General features: G+C 41.0%; 1 protein-coding gene across 2 annotated transcripts in view; it reads left to right on the forward strand.

Moving 5' to 3' along the window:
* FHIT (fragile histidine triad diadenosine triphosphatase) overlaps positions 1-23,539 on the forward strand; it is a 1,445,250-nt gene that overhangs the window by 1,242,006 nt on the left and 179,705 nt on the right. For both annotated transcript variants that reach the window (NM_001308549.1, NM_001142257.1), the window contains one exon: positions 22,182-22,250. In NM_001308549.1, coding sequence (NP_001295478.1) covers positions 22,182-22,250 — 69 coding nt within the window. The remainder of the gene's footprint in view (positions 1-22,181; positions 22,251-23,539) is intronic.

Genomic DNA, 23,539 nt, shown 5'->3' on the forward strand with positions numbered 1-23,539 from the left:
TGCTAAGGATTTGGATATGTCCCTCCAGGCAGGGTGGGGTGGGGTTGGGTGGGTGGCCCATGAGAGTGTGAGAAGATGAGAGGATTGACTGTAGTACTGGATTGTGTGCACTTAATATATCTGAAATCATTCAGCTATAAGTGCTTGGCAGAGACCTGTATCCTGAGAAGTGTGTGCACTGGAGACATTCACACACAAACTTGCACACACGATCCAATACACACACATGACCAGAGAGTTATACTCACTCACTCACTCACAAAAAGAGACGTCAAGACAGAGAGACAGCCATCGAGATACTCATAGAGAGAGACATAGGACAGATACACAGAAAGACATAAAGAAACAGGGTGTGGGTGGAGGGAGATACACAGAGACACATACCCAGATATACATAGAAACCCAGTGACACTAGGAGAGACGAAGAGTGAGATATGCACAGAGGTGCACACATAGAGATAAACACAAGACAGGCTCCAAGAAAGGGTCACAGACAGACATGGAAAGAAAGAAAAATACATAAGGAGAAAGGAAGCAAATTCCCTAGGTATAAGTCATGGCCCAGTCCATTCCGGGATATGTGCCCAGAGTGGCTGTCATCCCCTTTGTTGGCTGCAGTCCCACACGCCTCTCACAGGTGTACATCTATTATGTGGAATGTGATCTTGGTGATTAAGGATGTTTGTTGGCTACCTCTTGCTCCCTAAACCCAAACTAGCATGTAATCAGGTGTTTGAGTGCAGAACTAGTGCTTGATTCCAACAAGGGAAATGAGACTTTTCAGACTTGTTATGGGGTACCCCACTAATGGAGTTCAGGGATGATGGAAGGGATTTTTTCCAGAGCAGCTAAGCTATACATGATTTTTACCTTATTGGCTAGCTTCAGAAGGGAGAGAGAAAAAGAGGAGAGAAGCTTGCAGTAATCCTATCTAGATGGTAAACAGGGATGTGGCATTAAGACTCTATGAAGTCCACTGAAATAAAGACCATCGAAATGCCATACCTCCAGATCTAGTCAGAGGACACGAACACCCGCAGGTGGCCTGTCACACTGATACATGATTGAGGGAATGGTCATGAGAAGAAAGAGACTCCATGGAGCCTGATGGCTGACTTGGAGTGGAGAGATAGCAGCATGACCTGCAGGTCTCTAACCTGGTGTCTTTGGAATGCTGACATTGATGATGAGGCAACAATTCGAGTTATGTACCTGGTGAACTTCATGTGCATTCTGGGTATTCTTATGGACATACCCGATGGGTGGTTTCAGAGTTTCAAATTTGTGTGGTAGAGAAGTATGACTGATGCAAAAAACCAAAGTATATCCCTGGGCATTAACCATGTCTTTGATTTTCATATTTATTATACTTCTGATGCTTTGAACACTGGAGCCTTGCTGTCCCTGAAGGGACAGCACTTCCGGAGTTAGCCAATTCTCATATATTGTAAAAGACTCATCCATCAGTGAACCTTTCAAATGCACACCAACCCATCCAAAGTCTATATTCTGCAATCTCCCAAAAGGAATGTTGGGCTCTCAATATTTTTATGCTCTAGGCCACTATCTACCTGCCACAGTCATCCCAGGGCCAGCCAGGTACCAGACATCTAGGGCAGCTCCTATGCCACAGTGCCTAAGAAATTATTCAAACTAGCCAGTCCTCAGCCTTTCTCTGCCTTGTCTGTTCCTTCCCACAGAACCACACTAAAGGCTCTGGCACTGGCCCTTGGTTCTCTCCTCTCTTTCTGACTCCTGACCAACCCCAGTTCTTCTCCCTGGGACCCCCATGACACAGCATGCCCCCTTCACCCTATCTGCTTTGGAGTCTGTAAGGATAACAGACTGTACTTTCAATGGCCATTGTTTCCTGATCTGTTGGCCTCACCATAATTAATTAACAGTAAAATCTACATCAGAACACTATAAGAGTAGTAATTAAATTGGAAGGCCTTAAAATTGACTTCATGTATAAGGAACCTAGGAATTTCTAGGTGAGGCTATGGAATCAGTCATTTGTTCTAACACTTTGGATACCCAGAACAAGATCCTGGGCCAGGCAGAGATGAAGACCATGAGAATGTCCCCTGAGAGAGAAATTTGGGGGAGGTAACTGGAGGCTGCCAGTGATATTAGCAAAGCTATAAAGAAAGGGCTTGATATATCCAATGACTCAATTTTAAAGGAGGGGACTACTGAGTAAAGTTTATAGATCAGTATTCTCAGGAACACTGGGGGCAGGAGAAGACCAGTCCTATTTCTTAGCTTTGAGAAGCAAAGGTTGTGGTTGAAGGGAGGTGAGCCAGGAAAATAATAGGGATGAGAGGGGTGAGGTAACTTGGGATAACTGGGCAAAAGGGCTTTGCCCAGGAGAGAAAAGAGAGTAACAGAGGTTGCTCTTCTGTGTTCTGTCCTCCAGGATTCCATGGCCACTGCTGTTGTGGCAGGTCCTAAGTTACACTGACCCTCCCAAATCATGTGAGTTGATAGCTTTCTTGGCTACAACCACTGCTTCCAAGAGAAAAATAAGTTGTAAATGAAATTGAGTATCAAAAATGTATTTAAGCACTTTCTGCTGATTGTCTTTTACCCCAAGAACTCTGATGATGACCTAGACATTAGGTCTGATGATGACCCAGACATATAATGCCTTGCTCACCTCTAGTCCTCTGAATACCTATGGCCCTCCAGCCATGTCTAAACCTTCAGCCAAGGGGAGAGACCATCAGATCTTGTAGCCCACCATCCTGGTTTAGAGGTTGTCTTCTTTCTGAGCTATGAACCCAGCTAAGTGCACACTATTCTCTTGGAAGGGAATGCATATGATTTTCTCCAGGATCATATAGGGTTGGATTTGTAGCCTGATACCACTTCTTCTCTGGACAGATCCCTTAACCTCCCTAATCCTTGGTATCCTCATCTATAACACATGGATACTTATAACACTCAGGTTAGAGGATTACAGTAAGAAGTTAACAAGCTTAACATGACATCAAACTCTTAATACAAAGCCAGGTACCTAGCAAAGCCTCATTCTGCTCTACTTGTTACCGTGTTGAACCGAATGAAATTGGTCATGTCAAAACAGCAAATCTCAGCCATTTCATATAGTCCAATATAATACTGTTCCTATGATTGCTACTATCAAACTAGTTGTCTTATTTATGAGCTGGAGAATCCTGGGAGATCTTGAAAACTCAGCTTGAGGACAATGACTCCCAGTGTTAGAACTGAAAATGTTTTCCAAAGTATGTAAAATGAAAGAAGATTTTCTCCCAGTGCCCAAGATGTCTGTCCCAGAGCAAATCAGGGGATCACAGAGAATTCATCTGAGGTCATAGTTGGGTATTTCTCATTCTGGAGAGTAGTAGGGAATGGAGAAAGAAAGCAAAGAAATGAATAAACACAATCCTTTCAGATGGTAGTATGAAATGGGAAGAAATTTAAAGAGATGATATAAAATGGAAGTGGGTAGCAGTTTTGATTGGAGGATGCCTCGAGAAAGCTTCTCTGAGGAGGGACCATTTGCAATTATGGAATCCCCAGGACCAGAGTGTGCCTGGTATCATGGGGAAGGGAAGAAAGTCAAGGTGGCTGAGATGTATGAACAGGAGATGGAGGTAGGGGTGGATCACAGAAAGGCTCCTTGAATGGCAGTTGTTTTTCTTCTGCCACGTAAGACCAAGATAATAAAATCCTCTTAACTAACTGTAGCCTTGATTCTTATATTTCATATTTGGTTTTTTGTTTTGTCTCTCTCATTTACTTGTGATCCATAGAACATCCATGGCAGAGGGAGAAGGAGAGAGGTGGGGGGAAGATCCTTGTGCTGTTGTCTTTATTTTATAGCCGGGGAGTTACCTGAGGCACAGAGGGGCCAGGAGGAAATGCTAGAGTCCACCCCTGTGTCTCCATACCTGCACTCCTCCCATGAGTGCCCCTGTGGCTTGGTCTTCTTTGGAGCTTGAATTCTTTGGCAAAACGACTCTACAAAGCTCAGGTATCTCATTATTTAATTATGCATTGTTGTGATTTGTAAAGAGGGTAGTTGTTTGTTTTATTCCAAGTCCCATTCCCCTCAGCAACTCTCACTAATTAAATGTAAGGCTGGAAATAGGTTAGAGGTGCTAAACAATTGCCTGTGTTTTGAATATGATGTTCATATGTAAATACAGCCCACAGATCACATGTTCTGAAATGCATGTGTGCTTAATTAGCCAAATGTGAGCCACAGGTTGGCATAAATAGATACTCTTCAATAAACGGCACTGTGTTGCAGTGTTAGCTAGAAGTGTGGGAGCTGAGAAGAAATTAATCACTAACACATCTGAGTGTGTGTATTTCTTCTTGTAATTAGTTATCCTTTCCATGGTATTAAATGATTTACATCTATCCCAAGCCTCTATATCCATGGTAACCATGGTTTGTGCTTCTGGCACGGGCTTAGAGTAACTGAATGAAAATCCAGAGATCTTTCATTTAGTCACTTGGTGGACATTCATGAAGTTGCCAGCTAGGTGCCCCTCTTTTAGTAAGCACTGAGGAAGACATAGATTCTGTGTATGGATGAGTAAGAGGGCTAGAAGTTCTATCTGTGGAAGAGTCAGAGTAGATGGAACAAAGATCCTAAGTGAAACCTCTGTAAAGAAGTTAGGGAAAGAAGAGATGATCTCCAGCTTAAAGGGACCAGGGAAGGGGTCCTGAAATTTAAAACATTACTGATAAAATGACTCATATCTAGAATGGTAGAGAACTCTCAAAACCCTATAATAGAAAAAAATGAAAAATCCAATTAGAAAATGGACAAAACACACAAAGAGACATTTCACCGACAAGGACATAGCATGGCAACAAAGCACACAAAATGATGTTTGACATCGCAGCTATAACCAAACCAAAGGAGCTCATCCACCTGATGCACAGCAAGCCAATAAAAGACTGATGTGGAGCTTTTGCAGTGAAGAAAGATAGGTTATTTATTCATGTGGTGCCACCAGGAGAATGGGGAGCTAATACTTGAGGTCTCAAATTCCCTAATGGCTTACAAGTGAGGGTTCTTAAGGGCAAAATTTGGGACCAACGTCTTTTGAGAAAGTTGATGCTAGTGATTGGAGACCCATGAAGTCGTGTTAACAGATATTACTTAGTTGCTTCTGATGCTGCTCTGTCTGGTCAACTGGAGGCCTGCTCCATCACAAAAGATTTGGAATCTGCAAAGTATCTTTGTTCTTTATGTTAGAGATTTCATCAGGTGTATCTGGTGCCTGTGAGTTCAGGATAGTGCTGCTCTGCCCTCTGTACATGCTCAGACTATTTGTACATGTGTGAGCTAGTGGGGTTACATTTTTTTTCATGTTACTTTGATTGACATGCAGGTGTTCCTATGTCTTGGGCCTGGGTCTACATGTTCTCTAGCCAGTCCAGCCATTCCTGGGGGCAATATCACTCCTGGTATTCATTCTTTCATCTGAACTAAAAAGATGGATGCCAGCTTCACAGCCCCTAGGGAAATGCAAATTAAGGCCACCCTGACATATCATACACACAGATAAGAACAGACGAAATAAAGTGACAACACAGAATGCTGGTGAAGTTATAGAGAAACTTAATGTCTCTGGTGGGAATCTAAAAACCAAACATATACTTAGCCAGCAATTACACTTCAGGGCATTTTTCCCAGAGAGATGAAAACTTATGTGCCCACAAAAACTCATATATAAATATTCAGAGTAGCTTATTTGTAGTAGCCAAAACTGGATAGCATCATGAGGTCGTTCTTCTCTGGACAAATCCCTTAACCTCCCTAATCCTTGGTATCCTCATCTATAACACATGGATACTTATAATATTCAGGTTAGAGGATTACAGTAAGAAGTGAACAAGCGTAACAGGACAAGTCCTTTGGTGAGTAAGTGGTTCAACAAACTGGTATATCCCTATCATGGAAAACCACTCAGCAGTAAGAAGGTATGAGTAACATACCACAGCATCTATGGAGCTCAGGGCTGAGTGGGAAAAAAAAAAAGCCAACCTCAAAAGGTCAAATATCATGTGATTCCATTTATAGAACATTCTCAAAATAACAGCATTTAGAGAAAGAGAACAGATTAGTGACTGCCGGGGTGAAAGGCATTAGAGGAGAGCAGAACTGGGAGAGGACACAAAGGAGGGCTTTGCCTTCATGAATTTGTCCTGTATCTTGAGGACAGTGGCGTTTATGCTTCTGAACACACATGCTAAGATGACTTGGAGCTGCCCACACATTGTACCTGTGACAATTTCCTGGGCTTGATGTGGTGCTACAGCAGCATGGCGCCACCTATGCCATGTTGCTCAGTATTTGGAGAAACTAGGTGAAGGATTTGCTACACAGGATCTTTCTTCACCATTTTTGCCATTTCCTTTGAATCTATAATTATCTCAAAGTGAAAAATATTTTTAAGTGACCAATAGAATAAAAATGACATTCATAGCTAACATTTAAAGAGTACCTATAGTGCACTAAGCCTTTGCAAAGCACTTATTTTATATCATGTATTCCTAATCTCAGGGGGAAAATGCTGTGGGATTTATAAGATGTTATACCCATCTTATAGATGAGGAAACAGGGCCTGGAGAAGTCAGAGCTTGTCCCACGTCAGACAAAGCATAAGTGGGGATGAGGATTCCAACACAGGCAGTCCATTGCCAGAACCACATCTGTCCCCACTGTCCTTTTCCTTAGGCTACCTGTGGCTTTCAGGGATGGGTAAGTTCTGTTGATCCAGGACAACTGTATAGACAAGGAAGGATGTTTAGGTATATAGGAATTCCTGTGGTAGAGCCTTCTTCCCTTCCTGGGCTGGTATCTGTGCTTGAGGAAGAATTGCAAAGTCTCTAAAAAGCCACTGTTAGGTATGACAGGTGTGGTAGGGCAGTACTGCTGCCTTTACCCAGGGGGCAGGGAAGTGGCTTCTGTAATTAGCTGAGGAAAATGGAGTTGCTCTGATTTCCACTTACATTCAATGGAGAAGGTCCCCAAGAGTCCCTCTTCTCATATTCCACGCAGAGAAAGGCTAGGAGAAGGGGCGGGGTACATTTCAAATAGAACAGGTGTTAGTGTTCTTCTTCCTTTTTCATCCCTGAGATATAAATCCTCCAATTTCCATGCTGATTTATTTGAGGTTGAGAATATTTATTTGTCTGTCTCCTATCCAGCTGCCTAATCTCCCTATGATCCCAGCCCTAAGAAAAAACCCTGACTTCTGTCAACCTGAAAATGCTTGGTACTCGCCGGTCTTCTCCTTCCTTAAGCCTCAGTGTCCTACCAATTGCCATTTTCTGCTTTGCTGCCTGCCTTGGGCAAAGGTTTCTGATGCAAGGAGTAAAATCTGAACAAAGCCATGTGCTCCCAGGGATGCACCTGCAGATTTATTGTGATGCCTTATTTTCTTGTTACTAGCATAATAGGAGGGCAGGTCCCTGCTCCAAATAATGGGCTCAGAATTCTGGTTGGAACCAACTTAAATATCCAGTCTCTGAGGCAGAGCCCCCTAAGGAGAGTCCTAGCAGAGGAGTGAGTTGCTGGGGAAGAGAGAGGGGGAACGAGGCAGCTGGGGTTCTGGAAAGTGCTGCTCTAGAGGAAATGGCATGGGAAAACTCTTGGAGAAAGAAGTGCTGTTCTGTTTTGTTCAAGAAAAAGTCTCTTCTGTCTTGTAAATGCAGTTTCCTTTGACCATCCCCATTCTTGGTTGAATATTTAGTGACAGTCTGAGAAATGTCATCCCCAGGCCTGTGAAGAGGTAAAGATGCAACCTGGGCTCAATCTGGGTTTAGGGCATCAAGTCCAAGCACAGGAATGTTGGGAGGATGGTTTATGGGAGAGGCACGGGATATGGATTCTGAAGATCTCTGAAAAGATGGGGACAAGGCTGATGTTTGCCTCAGAGCTGGAGGGGCTGCCTAGAGGAAGGGCCACATGTAAAGATTTGGGCTGAGAGGCTAAATACAGATGCACATCTGGGTAGCTGCAACCAGAATGAGGTGTCAGAGTAGAGGGGAGTAGAGCCTGGAGTAAGGCTTGAAACAGCAGCTGGAGTCTCTCCATCAGGACCCTACAGCCTCCCCAACGGTAGTGGTGTGAATGGTTTGTCAGGATCTACATCTTACGGCTGAGGCCACTTTGGGGTACAAGACAGAGTTCATAAGAAGAATCCAGATCCCAAACCTAAGGGAATTTTACTGACTGTTCTGGAGCCAGGAAGTTGAGGGAAAATTCTAGGCAGTTGAAAGTGACTCATTAAAAGTAATGCTGTCTCATGCTTCCCTCCACCACCCCCATCCCACCACACGCACCTAGTTTCCAGCCCTTCTCCCCTTAACCAGCCACACCACACCTCATGCATTTAGGGGTGATTTTAGGGGGGAGTCTGGGGGCACTTACCCTCACAGTATCCTATGGAGACACACCTTCCTCCCCTGGGTTTCTGGCAGTCCTTTTAGAAGTCATTACAGCATGGTGTGTGGAGCATAGCCCTGAGCCTCATGAACTCTCTCCAATCGATAGTATCACATTTTGAATCATGATACTAGTACATCCAGTCATCACAGCAACCCCAGGAGGAGGGGTTCATGTTGCAAAGGAGGAATCTAAAGCTCTGAGATGAGTGACTGGTCTGGGCTCCATAGCTGGTTAGTGGCAGGACCAGGGCCTGAGGCCAGGAGGTCCAGCTGCAGAACATGTACATGGTTAACCCATGACGCAGGACTGGGGACCTGAACCTTCCATCACTAGGCTCAAGGTGAAAGCTATGCTTGCCCTGAAATCTAGACATGGTGGCTGCATGTCCACGGAGAACACTTCACAATGTGCACTGGCCATTAGACTTCATCATTCACCAGTATCTGGGACACTTCCTACCTGGACTATTTGCTGATGAAGGCATGACATTTCTCAGGAGCAAAATGTGATTCCCAACTTTCACATCCACGGGCCTGGTGTGGCCTGCTTGCATAACTCACTTTAAAAGATGGACCGTTGGTTCATCACATTAGTGGATTAAGCCCAAACTGGCAGCAGTCAGGGCCCAACAGTGTCCTCAGCTAACACTAACAAGACGTTAAAAGGCAGAAGAAAATCATCCCAAACTGTTGACCTCACTTCACTGCCTGTACAACCAATTCTGACCCTGCCATGAGGGAACATTTGTGCTAAGTGCTCCTAAAAGGGCTCCACCATGGTTAATCTCAGGTCTCAGATTCTTGGCAAATGAATTGCTAAATTCATTGCTAAAACAGTAGGGTACTACTGCCATTCCTTCCCTACAGGAGGGTTCCGATTAAGTGACATGATGCAGTGTGTCTTTTTCAATGGCCAATCCACACTGAGCCATGGAGACGGAAGCTAGCAAACGTTCTATTCTGACTAAAAAAGGTTTAGTCATCATAAATCCTAGAGCCTTAGTTGCTGAAATCATCCAGAAAAGGAAACATTATTGATTTCTCATGTTATCTCATTTCTGGGCACTGCCTATGGAATCACTCTATCTCATTGAACAATAAAGTATATTATGAGAAAAATGAGAGATGGTTCCAGGGCTTTCCCCACTGCCTGTTTCTTTCTTTCTTTTTTTTTTTTTTTATTATTATTGCCTTAGCAGCATTCATCGTTGGTGCCTCAAAACCACCAGACAGGGTCCCACAAATCTCTCTGGCTCCTTGTGTGGGAGCCGGGCTAAGATGATATGCAGTCCTCTGGATGCTCCTAGTGTCATCACTCTAGACCCAAACCAAGATATGATTTAGGAGGTCCCACTAAAACTGGGGATCATTGGCCTAATCGGAGTCATTTATCCTGTCTTAAGCTATCACAGTGCTCATGGGTTGCAGGAAGTTGGGTGGGGTGGATTTTTCTGGTATATTTCACAATGATTACTTTGAAAAGAATCTCACTTATGAAGTTCTTGCTCTCTATAGCATATCTGGGTAGAAGGTTTGTAAGAAGTAGCAGCTTCACTTAGTAGCCCTGTAGGTTGAGATTTGGCCCATCTTAAAAGAGGATGTCATTTCTAAAAGCATGACTCCAAAATCAATACCTGCTCACTCGAGTTAGAAGGAAAACGTAACCCTCCAAAAGATGGTTCTGCCTGATTTGTAAATTCAGAAGCATTAGAAAACAAGAAAGCATATGTATCAAGAGAAAAGTGGAATGTGAAAAAAAAATCCAAGGGAGAAATATGATAAAATTTGGATCACACTAAATTCTATTTATGCTGCATGTTTTATTTTGTTGGAGTCGTATGTGAAAATAGCCATATTGAAATGGTGAAAATCTTGTATTCAACTAGTCTTAAGGAAAGAGAATGTTCCTTTGAAAGATTTTGCAGTCACATTTAAAGCAAGAACTAATTATTCACAACAAATCACAAAATGGTGGGAGAAGGGGAGCTTCACTTAGGAATCTCTCCCTGCTTTGCTGCTATTCCTATGGTAAATGAATAGCACAGTCTCAAATGTTGCATGCAGGCCCACAAATATTTATTCAGACTAAAGAAACACAACTTTTGACTATGTAAAATGATTCCCTCCTGACAATGTTTAAATAGTGTGCCAACCCACCAATAAAGCAGGCTGACAGGTCGTGAAGGGACGCATTTCATCACTACTCTGCAGAGGCTGAGTATCTGGATCTTACCACACTGCAAAGGATCTTTGTTCCTTGATTTTATCTGGCACCTTTTTTGTTTTTCCTCTCTGGTTAAACAAGCCAGTTGTCACTATTGGACAAAGAAAAAAGAAATATATCATTATGCTCTAGTTATTTTTAAAAGCACCTGCTTTTTGGAACACAATTTGCAAAAATTATTTGAAATAGATTAACCTTTTGAAATGATAATGATATAAAATTATATTAAGTAATTTTCCTGAAAAATAACTCACATTGAAAATAATGTGTGACACCATCAGTCTGAAACCCAACTTAGGATCTTGTCTGGATTCAGTTACTTCTGGGTGATTATTTGATACTCAAATCGTGTGTCTGTTTTCACACCCAAGAGCGTCTATCTTGTGGTATCTGGACCTCTGGTGAATTTATAGGCCTGCCTTTTGGTCTCTCTGTTAGCACTAGAAGGGGAAGTAACATAAGCTTGCCCTTCATGGCTGACCTTTCTGGGCTTCTCATCACTTTTATTTAAACCAGATATTAAAGGTGAAAACTATGGTGGTGATGCACTCGGCTAGTAAGATAATTAGGAAGCACCATTTCCATAATTACTGTGTCACTGTCTCTAGAGGGACATGAAAGCTTGTCCTGTCCCTTTAACAGGACAAGCTGCTAATCCCCTTAACATTTTTTTCCCTTTGGACTGATAATATTTCACATTTTTTTTTTTACTTTGTAAAATATTCCTAAAGGGAGGCTTAAGCAATAATGCACAGATTATGGAAATGATGCTCATTAAGTAGAGGGCAAGATTTCTAGAAAGCCACAGAGCTGCTTCAAAACATGTAACCTCCATTAGAGGCTTCATTTGAATGTTTATTCATGGAGCAGTAAACGTTTATTATTATACATTTTATTGAAACATAAATTAAAGAACTGTAATTATGTGTATGGCAAACAGTAAAGCAATGTGCATTTGTCACAGAATGAGTAAGACAAGGAAAAATGCCATAATTGTTTCATTTGCATCCAAATCCTTTATTGTATACCCAACAGAAAAATACCCAGAGGGAATAACTCTGTGGATTAATGTTCTGATATGGTGTATAAATTTTAAAAAATACATATTCTAGATAGTCTTTCTAGCAAAGAGAACATCCTGGAATTAATTTGTCAAGGTCACACGCTATCCAAAGAAAGGGTGGGTTTCTTCTTTTCTCTTGAGAGAGAACCACAGTGACTCTTATTAAAGTTAATGCTGAGCAAAGAATACATCCCCTTGGCAGTCCGTGCAATGCTGATTGTTTTCAGGATGAGCTATTTGCTCCAGACACTCAAGCATATTTGAGGAGTTTTTTTTACAAAGGACTTATATGAAGCTGGAAAGACAAGACCTTCAAACTTACGCTTTTGCTATAAAAAAAAATTCTTTTCAATGAGAAAGAAAAGTAATGTGCGGTGTAATCATAATGGCTATGCACAGACCACATCCTTATGTGTTCAGGGACTCGTAAGCAGAGGGAAAAGATAAGAGTGGCCAAGAATCTGTATATATGAGGTTTGTTTTTTTCTAAAGCAACTTAACAAATTAAGAACACTTAGTAATCACCTACTTACTACCCATCCATCTATCCATTCATCCACCCATCCACCTGTCCATCCACCGAGCATTTACATAATATGGAATGTAGGATTGGGGGAAGGAAATATGAAGAGGAATAATCAAGAGTTCCAGACTAATGGAAGAGAGGCACATGTGATTATTGGTACTTTATACTAAAAAGCAATCATTGAGATACATACAAAGAATCAGAGGAGCCCTGGGGAGTCTGAAGGCTACACAGAGAGGAGGGCATTTGAACTGGCTCTTAAAAATTGGGGGGGAAGGGAATGGGAGGGAAGGAACAAAAAAGGAACTCCACATGGAGGAAGGAACACTGTGTAATTTTTCTTATCAAGGATATATACTGTAAACACAGCAGCTACAACAATTGCTGATAAAATATAAGGATGACAAATCCTGAAACACTCTTTGTATCTTTTTAAAGTCATCTTACTGGAGTTGTCACTAAGGTGCTCTTCCTACCCAGCAGCAAACAGATCTCTTGCATGTGAGGCTTAGTAGGAAAGCTTTTTTGTCCTTGAGTAAGTCTCCCGTGGAGTTCCACCTGTCTTGTTGCATGAGCATACCCTCCTGCCATAAAAATGACCATATTTGCATAGGTTTATCACAGTTTTATAAATCTTGCTTGAATTTGTCAACTTTTTGAAAGGTGGTGACTATACATTCTACTTTCTTCTTGCTGAACAATTTTAAAAACTTGAAGCTGTCCTATCATTGAAAATCAATCATGAACCAAAAGATAGTTTGGAACATTTATACAGGATTGATCTAAGATTTATAAGAAATCTGTTGTTATATGGGACTCGGTTGCAGAAGTGCTTAATATCCTAAGGGTGAGTAGCATATAGGGAGGTTGGCTCATAACTTCTGCTGGTGTGTGTTCATACCATAGCGCCAATCATGAGTGTCATACCTGGGCTTGGCAGCTGAGAAAACCTACTCAGCTCTTCTTCTTAGGCCTCAATTTCTTCATTTATAAATTCTTTCACCTTGCCTCACCTTTCAAGTAGAGATAAAATCAGTATTCTAATACATAAGATTATTGCGTGGATAATATGAAGTATGTAGATCAAATACTTAGGCTAATGCTAGCATATTCTAAATATTCAGTAAATGTTATTATTACTATATTACAAAACAGGAATTCTGAAAATATTCTTGACAATTTGCTTCTACTCTAAACCAGAAGGAGGCTCGGTTCTAGTGAGCCTTGCTAAATATACTCTATTTTGAACCATCCACAACCCCAAAGCCTGTGTTTTCCTTATGACTGGGTTCTTCCTTCCTCCTTTGGGAAGTATTGTTTTGTAGTTCTAAAATAAATGTCACTGGAAGTATTCCTGCTCGCAGGGCCTTGAGGACACCTTGATACAGCCAAGAATAAAATTAGTGGTCTGTCAAAAGACACAGGCACAGTGATGGTTTCTGACCTTCCTGTCAATGAATTTCTTCCTTTAGGATATCAGCAATGCTCAAGCAACTGGTATGCCTTTCATGAAACAGAAAAAGCACAATGTTTTTTTTTTGTGTGTGTGTGTGTGTGTGTGTGTGTGTGCCCAGATTGTCCCAGTTAAGGTGAGAAACTTTAAGAAAAAATAAAAGATAAAAAGCCAATTCAGTTAAAAAAAACAAAACAAAACAAAAAACCTCCCAGAATTTGTGGAGACCCTGTACAGTTTTTTGGCTTAACAATTGTGTTTTTAAGCCATACATCAATGGTGGTGCTCCAATTGTAAGTTATAATAATATATCATGAGAGGGACAGTGCTCTCATGATGTATGGGTGCAGTACATCATCTAAGCATCACGGCTTTGATGATGTATGGCTCCAAACCACAATGAGAGTTTAAAGGAGCTTTTAGCGACCAGACAGCTTTAAATTTCAAATCTTCTAAAAATTAAGGTCTTTTCAAGTCAAATAAAAGCAAGATGATGGAATCTGATGCTGTATAAAGTGTCACTGCCCTCTGAGAGCTTGGGTATGTGTCTTTCCCTTTTGGCTTTAAGCTGAGAACGTAGAAATAATTGGCAGGCTCTTCTTCAATTTCTCCTTCACAAGAACAGAATCTCAGAGAACTGAGCAAACACGAGCTAGTGTCAATGCATCTGTTTTGCCAATCAATTTCCCCCATCTTCCATACTGCAAGCATGAGTAGCTCATCTTCGTAGCAAAGTACTGGATCACATGAGATTATTTTTGTTTCTTTGTTTTAAGCTCTTCTACTGAAATTCAGAACAAAATGAACAGATAAAAAGTAGAACAACTTCCTTACCCATTGCTCACAAACTCAAAACACAGCCCACAGGAAGACAACTTGCCTTTTCTATCATTTGTCTTGGTAAAGTAAAAGCACTATTTGCAAATGAGAAGAAAACTATAAGGTGACTGACATATGGGGGCTGTTCACCCTGAGCAGGAAATAGGAGCTGTTGCTTAGTTCCATCACCTCTCCTGTCTTAATGATGTGTTTATAAGATGCTGATGTTGCTGAGGAGAATGTACCCACTTTGTTTAAAAACCACTTGCTTTTGGGGGCAAGGAAATTACTATCAATTAAGAAAGCAGGTGCTAGAAGGACCTCCCCTCCTTCTCCTTTTTAAAATCCTACTGCAATAAACAGAACAGAATGAGGAATCTCCCCACTGTTAGTATAATAGGCCCAAACAGGAACAGCAAGAGACAATTACATTTCAAGTGGCTTCTTCCATTTTCCTTTACTAAGTGAATTAAAGGGAAGCATGGTGGTAGAGAGGCTGCCATGTGGAGAGAAACATCTGGGCATGAGGAATTAACACAGTCTCCCTTCCCATTATCTTGCCTTTAGTTTTTCACTCCTTTGGCTTCCTTCATAGATTCTAATTCTCAAATTACTATAGGTTTTTAATGTCCACTTTGTACTCCTCCCTTACTTCCAAAAGGCAAAACATCTTGTTTTCACCAAATAGAGCCATGCTTTTTTAATCTCAAAAAGAAGTTCTGGGTTCTTCCCCCCCTTCTTATGTAAGTAGCTTACCTATATAATCTGGGCAACAGAGAGGAGAAAGAAACACATCACCCTAATTATTCTAAGGCTGTCAGTTGAACTGTATGAATGAAGGAGACCCAGCATCTCAAGGGATGTGGGCTATGTCATCACTCGTTTGTAGAATTCCCCAAATTTAGTCCACTTCTTTTCTGTAAAGAGAACACTAACACACTATTTATTTTTTTCTCATAAGTAAAAAGCTTTACTTAGACATCTGTCATATGATCACACCATTTATCCATCCATTTTTAAGTCTTTGTCAGTTATACCGTGGGCCACCGTGTTTGTGAGAACAGTATATACTACTAATTGTGCACAGTGCCATAAATGTATGAGCACATCCAAAACACGAAGAAATGGGAACTACTACTATCTCCGTTCTTCTAGATGAGGAAATTGGGCTTACTGAGAGCAAGTAGATTGGCCAAATCACCAAACTCTGACAGTGGCAGAGCTGAGATTCTAAGGCAGGTTGAGTGGATGTCACATCCCACCTTTGTTACACCATTGTCCTTTCCAACTAAACACCTAGTATTTGGGTGAATGTGTGTCCGTGTTTATTTGGAATAATCCAGGGTTAGGCCTACCATAAATGGGGCAGTGTAGTTGTGAACAGTGTCTCTTTTTACTCTCAAACGTGCCACTTTAGACAATAAATTATATGGCCCCCTAACTGGAGCATGCTTTGGGCAGAGCAATCTTATTTCTGCTGGTTCTAAGCATTCTCATCCACTTCTACTGGGAAAACAGAAAGAAGGGCAGGAGGCTGGCTTTTGTAAGGTTCTTGTGAGAGAGTGGCCTGCTGACTCTATTCAAGTGCTGGTTGCCATTTATGCATGTTTTTTGGAGAAATGCCTAGTCCTACTTTACCTATTTTTTAGTTAGAATTTTGCCTTTCATTAAGCTGTAATAGTTCTTCATATGTCCTGCATACAGTGCCCTATCAGATATATGATCTACAAAAATATTCTCCCGTTCTGTGAATTTTTTTAGATTCTTGATGGTATCCTATGAAGCACAGTGTTTTAAATTTAGATAATGTTCACCCTCTTCCACTTTTAAGGACTCTTGTGATTACCCTGGGCTTGGGTGGATAATCCTAGATCATCCACATTCTTCCCATTTTAAGGGCAATGGGTTAGCTATCTTAAACTTTCTACAACCTATTTCTCCTTTGCCATGTTACCTAATATACTCACAAATTCAGGGATTAGGATGTGGACATACTGGAGGCGTCATTATCTGCCCATTATCTGCAGTAGTTTTTGTTATTCTTTAGAATCAGATTTGCCTTCTAAGGTCACTCATTGATCTAAGCGAGGAGGTTCATGTGGCAGCAGCTGGTGGTTTCAGGACACTAGTGATGGAACAGGGTAGCTCCCTACCTCTAGCCTTCCCTGCTCTTTCTCCTTGCCATGATTGTATCCCTTGTAACCAAATCACACTACATTCTGGCAAGGGCAAAAGACTCCAGTGTAACTACACTGACCATCCTCAAGTGAGTGTGATGTAAAGTAGATGTGTTCAAAAGGGAAGGAGAAGCATGGTAGCACAAAAGAGGCAGAGACTACAAAAATGTTGTCAGGGTATGAAAACTCAGATCCCACATTTGCAGAAAAACTAAGAGATAATAGGGCTTTTAAAGCTAAAATTTGCTCAAGCACGTGGGCCAGGAAAAGGTGGGTCTCCTGCTTGATGCAGATCATTTAAATTTAATAAATGAGGGAAACAAAGACTTGACATTGAACAGCTTTGTTTATCTATATTATACTGGCATGGCTTCCAACTAGGAAGGACTAAGATAGAAATGGAATGCAGGAGATAACACCATTTTAAGTGAACTGAGGTTTTGAGGCATAGGCCAGTTCCATCCCATGATCCCAAGAGGACTTGCAGATGTGATCAAAGACATTACTGAGAAATCACAGAGCTTGAGAGAGGCGTCAAGAAGCCATGGCAAAGAGGAGTCCTTGTATTTGGAATGGATATTTGGAAGAAGCAGGGTGGCCTCTTAAGGTGTCACAACAGACTCGGGTTCAGATTTCAGCTCTTGGTCACTCTCTGCAGAAGCTTGGGCAAGTTGTTTAGTCTCTTTGGGTCTATTTTATCACCTAGAAATGATAATGCATTTATTATTCACCTCTTGGGAGTATTAGAAAGCTTCATTGAAATGATGTCAGTAGTCTCAGGGACTGGCATTGTAGTGAGCTCTCAATAAATGCTAACAGCAATTTCTAGTACTAAAGATAATAATGATAATTGTAGAAACTTATAGGCTCAGGAAACTTCAATCAGCATTTCCCAAAAAATGATTTCCTTCCTCCTCTGCCGGTATCAGCATTGGTTTCTTTGCAAGACTCCTTTTCCTTAGAAAGTTGTCTGTGGTTATTTATCTCCCTTACTTCAACTTCTCCTCTCTCTTAAATCCACATCAGTATTTTTTTTTTAAATAACAGCTTTATTGACATATAATTCACATGGCATCAAATTCACTTTTTTAAAGTGTACAGTTCCAGGTTTTTCGAGAATAATCACAAAGTTGTGCAACCATCACGACTATCTAATTCTAGAATATATTCATCATCCCCAAAAGAAACTTCATGCCTATTAACTGACTCCCCATTCTCTTATGGGAACTGCTAACTTATTCTCTGTCTCTATGGATATGCCTATTCTGGACATTTCATGTAAATGGAATCAGACAATATCTGGCCTTTTATGTCTGGCTTCTTTTATGTGGCATAATTCATTTAGTGTAATTCTTGGACTTAGCAGTTCTTTATTCATCTTTATGGCCAAATCATGTTCCATTGTCTGGCTATACCACATCTTGTTGGTGCATTCACTACTTGGTGGGCATTCGGGCCATTTCCCTATTTGGCTCTTATGAATAATAGTCCCATAAATATTTATGTGCAAGTTTTCATGTGGACATATGTTTTTCCTATCTCTTTGGTACATGCTTAGGAGTGGAATTCTGGGTTATATGGAAACTGTTTAACTTTTCGAGGAAGTGTGAAACTATTTTCCAAAGCTGTGATACTATTTTATATTCTCACCAACAGTGTATGAAGGCTTTAATTCTCTATATTCTTGCCAACACTTGTAATTATCTTGCCTTTCATTTTTTCTTAGTTGCCATTCTGTTGAATGAGAGGTGATATTTCAGTGTGGCTTTGCTTTGCATTTCATGACTTTCTAACGATGTTGAATCTGTTTTCAGTTAAGTGTTTATCTCCTTGGTTTCCAACTCAAGCTCTTAACAACATTGACACTAATGGTTATTCCTTCCCTCTTGAAATTCCTTCCTTTCTCAGCTTTAACACTGACCCTCTCCTGACCTCTTTTTTCATCGTATCCTTCAGTTGAGTTCTTTTTTTATTTTTCCTTCCCAAACTTCAAATGTTTAAGTGTCCCAGTTCTGCATTTTTAGCTCTGCCAGCTACATTTTTTCCATAACACTTATCTTCACCTGAAATTAAATTGTATATTTACTTACTTATTCTGCATCACCCATTGGAATGTAGCTCTGTGGGGGCAGGGGCTTTGTCTTGTTTATTACTATATCCCTGGTTCTTAGAGTAGCACCTGGTTATAAATATTTTTGCATAAAAAACTGTACTAGAAAAGTACAAATAGGTGTTATATAAATAAGGACCTTGAGATCTCTATTATTAAATAAGTTTCTTGGTTGCTAATTGAATATATTTAATTAAGTGTATTTAATGTGGTTCTTGTCTGGTATCTTAATATGCTAATGAGCATTGTGAAATTTTACTTGGCTGTAAAAACTTCTTTGATGTGGAATATGTCATGGCTTTTCTGAAGTATACTAACTCAAGTAGCTAAACTGCTTGAAACCCTAGCAGAATTTAAACCCCAGCAAAAAAAAAAAAAAAAAAGAACCCTGGCAAAAAAAAAAAAAAAAATGAACCCTGGCAAAATTTTGGAGTGCTTTAGTAAGTAGAGATTTTGCTACCACTTAGAAAAGCAAGTTGTGATTACCAAGACTCAGTGTGAATTCACTAAGGACAGGTTTTATCAAAATGTCTCCATGTGTGCTGTTCATAGGGCTTTGGTTGTTTTTATTTTTTATTTTTTTTGTTTTATCGGAATACTGTTCTATGGGAAGGCCATGGTAATGGTATTCCTTCACAACAGTGAAGTTGTGAGCTGGTATCATGATTTCCCTTTTCTGAGCAGTTGAATGGGTTGTCAGGATCTTGTGATCAGTCTGTCACTTAAGAATTTATATCAAGATCTCAGGCTGGATTGAGGTCTGTGCCCTTGGGGAGAATCACCTACATAGTGAGCTGTTTGTTGTCATCAGTGTCACAGTAAATCTCAAATGGTTACCAATGATCAGGAATGACATTTCCAAGACTGGGTGATAACAGAACTTATAGAGATAGCCCTGAACACTATACCCAGGCAAGCAAGATAAAGAAAAGGAGGCACAGGATGGTCCTGGACCCAAAAGTTTCCCTTGCTGTATTAAGTTCATATCCAGCCCTGTATCGTTAGTGCACAACAACAGCCACACCCTCAAGGACAAGGCACAGAGAGTGACCAGACAGTAGGAGGCCAAGGAGCATTTAGTAATAGGTCTTCCATAACACAAGAGGGCAGACAAAACAGTGAGTGACCTTGGTGACTCTGGTCACATTTGGCAGGAAAGAGATCAAGAACCAGATGGAGAGTCTAAGCCAGTGATATTGGCACCACCTGTGAGTTTGTTAGAAATGCACATTCTGGGGGCCCAGTGATCTGTGTCTCATCAAGCCCAGGTGCATGCTCAACTTTGAAAACCATTAATCAAAGCAAGAGCAACAAGCTGTAGCAGCAGACAAACTAGAACCATGCCCCACCCAAAGAGCTTCTTAAATATCTTCCTTGCTTGCCTGGGATCTAGTCCCTGAATGTGATTCTACTTGGTCTGAAGGTTTTAAAAAAATGATAATGAAAACAAGTAAAAAAAATAAGAGTAATAATGCTGTAGCTACATGTATTGAGTACTGATTATGTGCTAAGCAGCCTGCTGAGTGCAGACTTCACAGACTTGAATCCTCTTAATGACCATGTGAGGTAGAGGCTATTACAGTCCCTGCTGCAGCTGAGGATACACAGATACAGGCCCTTCTGAGGCAAGGGCCATGGCCAGTAAATGGTCAGTCCAGGGTTCCCATTAGGCCATTTGGCTAGAGAACACTGGTTTGGAATATCTGATTATTACATGTACAAGGGAGATGATGGGTGAGTTGATAGAAGAAAAGAAGGAAAGAGACAAGAATATAAAGGGGAAAAAAAGAAAGGAGGGAAGGAGAGCTGAGGTCTGGGAAGCAAGGGTTGAGTGAAGCCTCCTTCTGAGGTGGGCTATTGCCTTGTACTGTTGCCTTTTTCTGGTCTCACCTTGAAGTCAACCAGCCCATGTCCTTCAGCACGTTCCAGCTCAAACACATCCTCTAGTACTTTCTCCTAAGACATTGTTCCAGGGGCTGTGTGCAATTTCTATTTCCTTGCTTATTTGTTCCCCTTGCCTCCCTCTGCTCACACAGTCTTGGTAACTTAAGTAGACAGTCGTCCTAGTTGCTGAGCAATCCAGGACTGCCATCATCACTGACTGGAGAATATTCTGGCAAAAACATGTCTTTCTTTGGGGACTGTGCACTCAGGGACCGATGTGCAGCTCTTCTGTGTTCGTTCACCTTGGACCGCCTGTTCCCTGCCTCTGCCTTAATAGCATATCATTTTTCCCCTCCTTGTGCAGCAAAGCCACGGGGACACTTAATCTCACATTCTCCAGAGGCCCTTTGGAAAAGCTCGGAGCCTGATCTCCGTAATCAAGAAGGGGTGGGCGTGATCAGGGACGAAGTTTGATTCTTTGTCTGCCTCTCTACATTTAGGCTTTTCATTTTCACATTCCTCCCCACGGTTTGTAATAAACGCGGGAACATAGCTCAAGGGCAGGAGTGAGGTTTAACTTTAGCTGAGGTACAATAGAGGCTATTTGGAAAGTAAAACTTTCAAATGGCAGTTTAGCCTTGAAGAATATATTGAATTAGATATGCGATGTGCCTTGATTCATGATCTCTGCATAATAGCACTGCTATGTGTATTACCCGGTGCTCTCATGGACTGGAGACACGGGCTGTTTAATAGATCGACCTCACAGAATGAGCAGCAGAGCTCACAGAGAGGGGGAGGCCAAGAGCCCCAAGACCTGGGTTCCCAGGTTCCCACACCCACTTTGCCACCTCCCATGGGACCTTGACCACTCTAGGAGTAGATTTTCCTCATCTGTAAATTGACTAACAGAGTAGAAGTTGGTTCATGTGATTATTCGGAGCAGTGAAATGAGATAAATGCTAAGCATAGAGCTTTGTTAGAACGTGCATAGAGCACGTTTAAAGAAGGAGGACTATTTATATTTCTTTTATATGATTTTTACTTGAAAACCTTGATTCTGTAACTTGGCCCACACTCTTTGCTACTCTCACTTATTTGCTCTTATGCAATTCTCTGTTGGCCAATTCTTATTTCTTGTCACTTTCAGAGTCACTGTGGTCACCTTTTTAAACCATGCTGTCACTTCAAAGCACTAGCTAAATACAGCCAAGACTGACAGCTATGAATAATTCCACAGACCCCCTAAAACACTCTGGCATTTCACTCAGCTTCTCCTATATGCCACCAAGTTGCTCTCTTTTGTTTTGTGCTTCTATTCTCCACAGATTTCAGATACTGAAGCTGAACATCATCTTCCTCTGAAAAATAATCCAGTAGGAACCAGTGTGGAGTAATTGGGTTTCATGGGAACATCACTGTCAAGTCTAGAAATATGTGGGGGAGATAATCACATTTCATTTTTTTCTTTCTTGTACATTTTTAGCATGTTCACGTCCACGTTCTTCCAAGGAAGGCTGGAGACTTTCACAAGAATGACAGCATCTATGATGAGGTGGGTCTGCTCTCTCTGATCTTATTGTTTGATCACTGGGGCTGTCGGTATGATGAAATCAAGCTGATGAACCAGGTATCACCCTGAATATATGGGTGGAATTCCACCCAATATGACTTGAGGAGTTGCAGTAGAAGCCAAGGAGCCAAGAATGGCCATTAATAGGAACCAAAGATAAATGAATTATAATCATTTTCTTTTTCAAATGAAACATGGCAGAAACCAAGTGTCCTGGTGATTTCTGCCCTCTTATTTCCCCAGAACACTAAATATTGTGTGGAGATGTGGCCCAGAGTCTCCATAGGAGAAAATCTGTAGTGCTACTGACCAATGGAAATGAAGCCAACTCATGTATATTCTTTTTAGTCAAATGCTGCATATGATTTTAAAGACCATTTGGAACTCAGCTTGTCTCTCCTAATAGCATTTATTCAGAATGAAACTTTGAATTATTGTCAGCAGAAACCAGTTGGTTTGAATGATATGAGTGCCACCTGTGTATCATAAACATCTTAACAGCTGATTTCTGGATATTTCCATTCAAAAATATAAATGTGAAACCACTTAGAGAGATGAGGTAGCAAAGAGGGCTGTTCCTACGGTCTCATCTACCATAGGAAGACACTTTAGGGGTCTGTATCCACTCTGTGGGGTGTATAGCCTATAATTGGTGTGCTGGTATAAAATATTAGATGGTAATTTCAGTTTAACTACCTATTCGAGCCAGGGAAGGGCACATATGTTTCCCCGAATGATCAGATGGTAGTGATGCCCTGAGTACTTGGTTGGAAGGTGTTTTGAGGCTATTTCTGATTGAAACAAAGACAAATGCTGTGATTGATTAACAGTGTCCACGACAGGTGTCAGATACCAAAGAGGTACCAGTTTTGTCATCTATTTGATACTCCTTTTCTAACCACTTGAGAACAATGTTTAAAGAACTTTAAAAAAAAGTTTTGATTGTTCATCATGTGGCTCTACCCCTATGATTTTCTCCACCTGGTTTTATATTTGTAGGGTTTTTTTTTATTGTATTTGTGTGTCTTATTTTGTATTTATAGTGTTTCTTTGCAGTAAGTGGGTATTAAAATGGCTACCCAGAGCATGAAAATAAAGTCTGAGAAGTCCTCAGTTAATAATGAGACTTACGATTAATTTTTCTGGGACTCACTGGATCCCATGAGGTAACTGCTGATCATGCTTTTGAGACATCCCCCACTGTATTGTGCCTCCTGTGTTTTCCAAGAGCTGCAATAGGCCTGTGCAGGGTGGAAATGTTCTAGTTACTG

Source organism: Canis lupus, chromosome 20 (genome assembly GCF_011100685.1).
Source record: "Canis lupus familiaris isolate Mischka breed German Shepherd chromosome 20, alternate assembly UU_Cfam_GSD_1.0, whole genome shotgun sequence".
NCBI classification, from domain to species: domain Eukaryota; kingdom Metazoa; phylum Chordata; class Mammalia; order Carnivora; family Canidae; genus Canis; species Canis lupus.